General features: G+C 40.7%; 1 protein-coding gene across 2 annotated transcripts in view; it reads right to left on the bottom strand.

Moving 5' to 3' along the window:
* The window catches only part of phf21aa (PHD finger protein 21Aa), a 27,608-nt gene extending 19,081 nt beyond the window's left edge, over positions 1–8,527 (bottom strand). The window contains exons 1-2 of one of the 2 annotated variants that reach the window (XM_046841084.1): positions 8,014–8,527; positions 3,468–3,519 (exon numbers count right to left, since the gene is read on the bottom strand). In XM_046841084.1, coding sequence (XP_046697040.1) covers positions 3,468–3,497 — 30 coding nt within the window. In that variant the 5' untranslated portion in view covers positions 3,498–3,519; positions 8,014–8,527. The remainder of the gene's footprint in view (positions 1–3,467; positions 3,520–8,013) is intronic. The other variant, XM_046841085.1, reaches the window with a different exon arrangement.
* Between the last annotated feature and the right edge of the window lie 582 nt (positions 8,528–9,109).

Below are 9,109 nucleotides of genomic sequence, written 5' to 3'. Positions count from 1 at the left end.
TATATAGGGGTATAGAGAGTATAAAGGGTATTTAGAGGTTATAGAGTGTATAAAGGTTATAAAGGTGGGTATAGAGTATAGAGTGTATAGAGGGTGTATAGAGTATAGAGGTATATAGGGGTTATAGAGAGTATAGAGGTTATAAAGGTGGGTATGGAGTATAGAGGGTATAGAGGGTATATAGGAGTTATAGAGTATAGAGGTTATAGAGGTGGGTATAGAGTGTAGAGAGTATAGAGTATAGAGGGTATATAGGGGTTATAGAGTATAGAGGTTATAGAGGTGGGTATAGAGTGTAGAGAGTATAGAGAGGTATAGAGTGTAGAGTATAGAGAGGTATAGAGGGTATATAGGGGTTATAGAGAGTATAGAGGTTATAGAGGTGGGTATAGAGTGTAGAGAGTATAGAGTGTAGAGAGTATAGAGAGGGTATAGAGTGTAGAGTATAGAGGGTATAGAGGTATATAGGGGTTATAGAGAGTATAGAGGGTATAGAGGTATAGAGTGTAGAGGTATAGAGAGGGTATAGAGTATAGAGTGTAGAGAGTATAGAGGGTATAGAGGGTATATAGGGGTTATAGAGTATAGAGGTTATAGAGGTGGGTATAGAGTGTAGAGAGTATAGAGAGGGTATAGAGGGTATATAGGGGTTATAGAGAGTATAGAGGTTATAGAGGTGGGTATAGAGTGTAGAGAGTATAGAGAGGTATAGAGGGTATATAGGGGTTATAGAGTATAGAGGTTATAGAGGTGGGTATAGAGTGTAGAGAGTATAGAGTGTAGAGAGTATAGAGGGTATATAGGGGTTATAAAGAGTATAGAGGTTATACAGGTGGGTATAGATTATAGAGAGTATAGAGTGAGAACAATATATACATTTATTTATTCATTTTATTTCTAAAGCTGATGCAGGACAGATGTGTGTAAACAACAGTATTGTGATTATATGCTAAAGGTAAAAGTCAGATTTACTTGTTGAAATTTTCTCATACTTCGTCTAAACAGAATAAACGCATTCTAAACTGATAAAATGAACAAAAACGTTTATTTTGAGGTTTTTTTTTTAAAAGCCTGGCAGAAAGCTTCAGAATAGGTGAGTTTGAGGATCCCACTGGACAAAACAAGAAATGCCATGCCAAGTGTGAGGCTGTGGAGGCTTGTGGTGGAGGGTTGCCAGGTTTCATTGAATTTCCATCCTACATCTTAGACAGCACACAAAGACATTGCATGAAAATAAGCAGAAGCGTTTAGGCATGATGAACCTGGACACGTGTTCTCTTTTTTCTCTGATATTTTGGAGGATATTACAGAGTTCTGATTTTCAGTGCACCACTGCAATACTCTGAGGTTATACTCTGAACCTGGCAACCCTGCACATAGAAACAATAAAAATAATAATAAAAAAAAACTGTGAATGTGTTAAAGACAGACAGTGTTCAGTTTCAGGAAAAACCACACCACTACTTAACGAACTGCAAAAGTTTATCAAATTTCTGTACAAATAAAAGATGGTGAGTCAACTTTCATTTGGTGAGTCAATGTTTCTGATCTTTTACAGATTAAAAATAAATAAATAATCATTATTATTTCTGGCACTGAGAACTTTTTAGATCTTTCTGCAATGGAGTAAAATCCAGAAACACATACATATAATATTCAGATATCAGATATTCAGATATCTCTGTCTGTCTGTCTGTCTGTCTGCACATGCATGTCCTCAATGTGTACACACACACACACACACACACACACACACACACACACACACACACACATATATATATATAATAATCCTTTTCAGTTTTTAATACTCTAATCAACATGCGCATTAACAAATATTAATGCTTATGCAAATGTATGTTTATTATTAATGAAACTCAACATGGAGCATGAAAACAAAATATTCCTGTAAATATTTTAAAGTAATTTTGGTGTGTTAATGACGTAAATCATCAGGACACCAAATGGGACTTTTGCTATGTTTCCTTGTGGAAATTTTAATTTCGCCACTTTTATAATTATTTCTTTATATTTGAAATAGAAATGCGTGCTGCATTAATCACACATTCATAAAATTAGTTTGCATCATAAACATAATTTTGCCAACGATACTCTATTATATATATATATAAATAATTATTTTTATATAATGATGATGATGATGATGATAATAATATTATTAATAATAAATATCAATTAAATAAAAAAAACAAGTATAAGCCACACCCAACAGATTTAAACATTTCAAGCAGTAAAAAAGATATAAAGGCAGTGCATTACACATGTATTACACATGTATCCGGACTATAACGCGCACCCAAATATAAGCCACACCCACTAAATTTGACAAAGATTTTTATTTTAAACATAAATAAGCCACAGTCTACACTGAAACTAATGAACTTTACACAGGAGTTAGCGAGCTCTCCCTTCACCCAGACTCAACGTGCTACAACGGCTTGTATATAAACAGTAGCAGACCAAGAAAGTCATTGTTCACTGTCTTCCTCCTTCCTTTCACAACTATTTCTCTCTGGAGTTTATTTTTTGGCATCGTCGTGCGTTTAAAAACGATGCCGCGCAGCTCAGAACACAGGTGAGGTGCGTTTTTTCGTTTCCGTTCAGAAATTTCATTGGTCTAATGTTATGGGGTTCAGTTTTTTGGCTTGAAGTTTGTGAAACCAGGAAAAACCCAGGAAATATTCATAAATAAGCCGCTTCATTGTTTAAGCCGCGGGTTTAAAACGTGGGAAAAAAGTAGCAGCTTATAAAAATACCGAAAAATACGGTACTTCTTCTTTCGGCTGCTCAGCGGATCATCCGTCTCCATCCCCCCCTGTCCTCTACATCTGCCTCTTTCACACCAACTACCTGCATGTCTTCCCTCACCACATCCATAAACCTCCTCCTTGATCTTCCTCTTTTCCTCCTTCTTGGTGTCTCCATCCTCAGCATTCTCCTACTGATATACCCCATGTCCCTCCTCTGCACATGTCCAAACCATCTCAATCTCACCTCCCTCACCTTGTCTCCAAAACGTCCTACATGCGCTGTCCCTCTAATAAACTCATTTCTAATCCTGTCCATCGTCGTCTCTTCCAACGAACATCTCAACATCTTCAGCTCTGCTACCTCCAGCTCCACCTCCTGTCTTTTACTCAATATCACTGTCTCTAATCCATACAACATCTCAGGTCTCACCACAGTCCTATAAACTTTCCCTTTCACTCTCACAGATACTCTTCTATCACAAATCACTCCTGCTATCACTCTTCTCCACTCACTCCACCGTTCCTGCACTCTTTTCTTCACTTTTCTAACACACTCTCCATTACTTTACATTACACCTTTATTACATAATTACAGTAGACTACATGTATAAACATTAGCACACAGCATCCACCTGAAAATAATCATAATCATATACAGTATAGTGTGTGTGTGTGTGTGTGAGTGTGAGTTTATACCTTCACAGCGACTGCTGTCTTGAACACCATCCAACTGGTAGTGTGGGGGAGCCTGAAAAGATGAAGGGCAGAAATGAGTCTCTCTCACACACACACACACACACACACACACACACACACACACACACACACACACACACAAAAAGAGGTATATACATATAAAATACTCCAGGTGGAGGTGTGAGATGTTCCAGGATGTTAGTGTAGATGTGGAGGTGAAGAAGGACCTCAGGTGAAGTGGAGATCATTATAATGGTGGAAGGTCTCACATCAAGTCGTGGCTTATCACCTTATACCATGGTCACTTCACCATTGAGGAGTTCAAGCTGTAGATGTTTGCAGAACAGATCAAAATAACGCTTTATTTTCATTACGCATTTTATATACGACTCGTTACATCTCCAGTTCTGCTGCTCCAAATCTCACACACAAAGTAGTGCCAGAAGATTACTATATTTATATATGAGAGAGCGAGAGAGAGAGAGAGAGAGAGAGAGAGAGAGAGAGAGAGAGAGTGTGTGTGTGTGTGTGTGTGTGTGTGTTCTGTGTCTCTACTAATAGTGAAGCTGTTGGAGTGAAGTTCTGGTGCTGTTTTTCATGATATTTCTCAGATCATTAAATTGATCTTATGTCTCCAGTCCTTCACTGTATCTATCACTGTATTCACTGTATTCACTGTAAGTACGTTTAGAATCCAGTGTTCACATGGACCAGTGTAAATATATGAGGTGGGATTAAAAAGTTTGGAGACTACTGGTGTAACTGGTGCTGTTCTGATCCACGTGCGTTCCTACGTCTGCAATTTCATCACTGACAGCGGGTTAGAACAAAGAACAAACGTGAAATTCTGCGTGAAACTGGACAGATCTGCCACAGAGACATTTGACGTGATGTACGTTTGACACGTGGCGACGAGTTTGAGGTGTTTTGAGCAGCACGTGCGCGCCACAAGAACATCACCGGAAGATGACGAGAGATCTGGAAGATCTCCAATCTGTCGGAGAACAATCCACACAATCTCACTTACACACACTCACACACACACACACACACACACACTCTCTCTCTCTCCAGACTCGGCTCCTGTGGACTTCGCCCTCTTCCCCGAAGATGAAGATCCATCTCCCCGTTTTGACACCGTTGTGGAGATCTGGCACGAATCTCAGAAGATGCTCTACACATTGTGAAATGAAGACTTCCAGGACCCGTTTCAGAAGAACGCTGGGAGCTGAATTACTGCACAAGGAGACTATTTTGAAGAGGAACGTGTGGAAATGTAGATAAATAAAGTACTTTCTTGTAAACAGAGCGTCTTTTTGGTTCCACCTCGTACATGGTCTGTGATTGGTTGGACACCATGTTGATCCTTAGTGTACACGATATGTTCCTGGTGGTTTTCTACAGTTCCCACAATGCTGATGGTGGTTCGAGGTCTGTTCATCCAGCACTTTATCACTACATAAAGTGCGCGATGAAGTGCGTCACGTGAAGACGTGACCAATAGAGGATTTACACGTCATGGCGTTTTATACAATACAGATTTAATGGAATATAAAGCCGATATGAAACGCAGCCGGGTTCAGGTTTCATCAGTACAAGAACTCCCCCTGAACCTTTCCATTACTTTTGGAGGTTCAGCTTCATTTCAAAACCTCTCGTGTAGTAAACGTGTCTAATTCTGTCCAATCTTGGTATAAATATAACTGATTATTGTTAGGCAGGTAAAATTAGCAGTGAACCTGAAGACCACGTGGTGGGAACATCAGCACGCGTGATCTCATGGTGGTGATGAGTCACAACCCGTCTGTGCTTATTTAGAACTCAGCACAGGGAGAACATGACCCACAGGGCTGGGAATCGGACCTGCCGTGTTCTTCCCTTCCAGATACACGATGTGCCTGTTCCAGCATGAAAATGCCCATGAACACAAAGCCAGCTCCATGAAGATCTGCTTTTCATGAGTTGGACATGGTGGAAGATCTTCTGCTTTAGAGCTCCAAACGCTTTGGGATGAATGAGAACGCTGACTGCACCCCAGGCCTCCTCATCTTCTCACCTACATCAGTACCAGACTTTACTCTAGTGGAACATCTTCCCAGAAGAGTGTGGTGTGAAGAGCACAGCTACACCATCGTCCTGATTTATACTGCGCATGTGAGAAAACTCCAGATTTGTTCTGCGTGCGATCAAAAGCGACAATTTCCCGACGTTTTTACGACAATCCAGCGATACGGATATACAGAATACACACTCAATTTAATAAAATCATTATAATAAATATGTACCGTATCGTTTGTGTGCAGCGTCTCACCCCTGACAGAGAGATTATAAAATCTTTATCAGTCTGTTATTGACGAGTTCTGTGTGACGAGGAACTTCATCTGGTCCTCAACCTGTTTAACTCACAGATCTGTGGACAGTCTTTTTTTTCCTATTAGTGCTACTTTTAATTATATTTTTAATACTCGAGTCATCAGACATTCCAGAGTGCTGGTTATTAATGTGATATAAATAAAACCCTTGTTTATGAATATGAATGGATGAATGTAAACAGGTTGTGCTCAGTGATCAGAGTGATACAGCACACGCCAGACTCAGTCTTATAGAGAGAACTGGTAGAGCTGAAGCACTGATCAGGTCACGCTTCTAGAAGATAAGAACTCCTGCCTCAATGACCGTAAAATATACTTCAGTCTGGGTAAAAACACTATTTCAAACATCTGACCTTGCTCTGACCTTGAATCCTGTTTTGGATTGAATTCAAGTCTGTAATAATGACAAGTCCACATAAATTCAGTCACTCGTTCATGAGGATGACGGACGCACGGACGGACAGGAAATGGACATGGACGTGTGTGAGATATCTCAGAAACATGATGGTGGCATTTTTATAGAACACTCCGTCCTGACAGTCCTCATTATTACCGTCACAAAATGTCCACTTTTACTGTTCTATTGTTGTGTGCAAAAGTTTCAGGAAGACAAAAAAATTTCCTATTTCTAGGTTTTTATTAAACTGTGAGAGTAAACATGAGAACAATCCAAAAACACGAGGCACAAATCAACAGCACAGAGAAGCCAGAATCCAGCAGAGGGTCCAGATTTACACTCCTCTCTCTGCTTACTCAGATTTGTCCTATTAGTTTCACTGAATGATTCATATCCACCCAATATTCAGCACAATAAAGAGCTGGGACTTTACAGGGGTGAACAAGTGAACGCTGGCCATCTGCTGGAGTTACAGCAGCTATTTCAGAAGTAAAGAACAGACGAGCGCGCAGCTTTATCACACATCCCAAAAGGACATTTACTGAACATTTCAATCAGATCAAAAAACATAAACTAATGACTTTAGATCCTATTTTTCATTATTAATATATTTACACAGACGCAGCCTTTTTAATTCGCACCGTGAATACACGTCAGGGCAATATTACTGCCGTGTCACGTGTATAAATAAAATCTACGTCATCGCGTTCTCGACTGCTTTCCACAAAATCACGTACACATCATAACCTCCCTCTCACACGTCATTACCATCTACAGGAACAGGAATTACAGAAATGTACAGAAATGGGGTGAAATGTACAGAAATGTAAGGAATTTAGGGTTGAATAAAATAAAGGCATTTATAATGAAATCAGAATAAAGATCATAAACAGTGTGATGAAAAAATCCAGAAAGCAGGAACTGATTCCACCTGCTGGGGTTGCCAGATTGGGTTGATCAATTCCAACCCAGTTCTGCTCATTACATTACAGCTTCTACAGTCTCTCCTGGCAGGTGGACCTCAGACAAACAACACAATAAAGTCCTACAGATTTTTTATTTCCAGGCAAAGGTGATTAAAAAGCTGCATGTAGGAGGGAAACCGTTCAATCTGGCAACACAGAGCAGCCCCGACACCACTTTACGCTACGCTACGATGCGATGCTCAGCGCACTTGCTGTGGGTCAGGCCTTCATCATCTCCATCAGCTTCCACAATCCAGAATCTCTGCTACCCCAGCACAGGTCCATCAGACCACACACACACACACACACACACACACAGTTCTAAAGCACTTGGAGGAACTTGGTGGTGTGGCTGCAGGCCTGTGCAGAATCACTGCCATTACATTCATGCAGCATAAAGAATCCGATGATGGTGTGTGTGTGTGTGTGTGTGTGTGTGTGTGTGTGTGTAAGCGCTTAGAACTGCTTTATATTTGCTAATGAAAGTCACAGTACACTGTGGATATGCTGAAGATACACAAACAGATTCACAGATTTGATTAAATCTATTTATTTTTAATTTCTAAGAAGAGGAAGAACTTGCTGTGATCCTCCACCACTATCTATCCAGCTCTCCATCTTTCTCTCCATCTCTCCACTCTTGGCCAACTCCTGGATGAGCAGAACCAGAAGAACCGAGCAGACCCAGTTCCTCCAGCTCCTCCCCACAGGGAGATGATGTGAGTGTGGAGCTGGTGGTCGGTGGAAGTTGTGTGTGATGCTAGGAGGGTGTGTGTGTGTGTGTGTGTGTGTGTGTGTGTGTGTGTACTCACCCTGTCCTCACTCCTCCAGCAGGCTCTGAGTCCTCGGTCTCCTCACACACGCAGTCTCTAGAATAAATCTCCTCCAGCCCGATGTTCCGCCCGGAGCCTGTCCCGTGCGCCACTTTATTCCGCTCGGTGTGCGGCTTTCCTCATACCGCGGGGCAGCGCATCCCCACCGGCCGGGCAGATTGCCCTTCTTCTTTATAAAAATATGTGAAAAACAGAGGAACTGCCATAAAAACAAGAACTCTTCTTCAATCTCATTCAGCCGGGCCGGAGCACACCGTGTATCACTGCGCGCAGGAAGCAAGCGAGAGAATGGGACAGGGAAAAGATGCGCTTTACAAAGAAAACCAACCCGAATCCTCCTCAGATATCTTTACCAGATCAGAAAGCTTAATTCCACCTCCCCAACTCCCGACCCAACAGGCCGCGGGCCGAACCGAGGATCAGTTTGTAGAAGAGGGACTAGTTTATGGGATGCTGCGGCGAATTTATTTCACTTTGCCTAAGGAACGGCGGTAGTGCGGCTCCATTGCCTAGGGAAAAGAACCCGGATGTAAACTCGGTGAAACTGAAGTTAGACCGTGTACGTGAACGCGCGGACTGACCAATCAGCATCGTGCACAACACACACACACACACACACACACACACACACACACACACACACACTCAGCAAACTTCATTATGTGCTGCTCTAGAAGCAATACATAACAGAAAGTTCATTATAGTGATATTAAAATCTTGTCTGTATGTATATATATATATATATATATATATATAAATATCAAAAGTTTATATCATTATAAATAAAAAAAATCGACATTTTATTTCGCAATCATACAAGTACTACATGTAGTGAAATGCTTTTTACGACTTTTTAACATAAATAGAAATAGAACATAAACATAAATACAAATATAAAGTATAAAAGTATAAATTAAAGTATAAAAAATAATATATATAAAATATACAATAAAATATATACAAGAAGTAGACAGAAAGCGAATCCAGCCATTAGGGTTGCACAGGTTGCGCTCTCAGTGCCGTCTCCAGCCTGGATAAATGAGGAGGGTTGCGTTAGGAAGAACATCCAGAGTAA

Source organism: Silurus meridionalis, chromosome 26, assembly GCF_014805685.1.
Source record: "Silurus meridionalis isolate SWU-2019-XX chromosome 26, ASM1480568v1, whole genome shotgun sequence".
In the NCBI taxonomy this organism is placed as follows: Eukaryota; Metazoa; Chordata; class Actinopteri; order Siluriformes; family Siluridae; genus Silurus; species Silurus meridionalis.
Note: the sequence above shows the minus strand (reverse complement) of the source record. Positions and strands in the feature narration are given on the sequence as shown.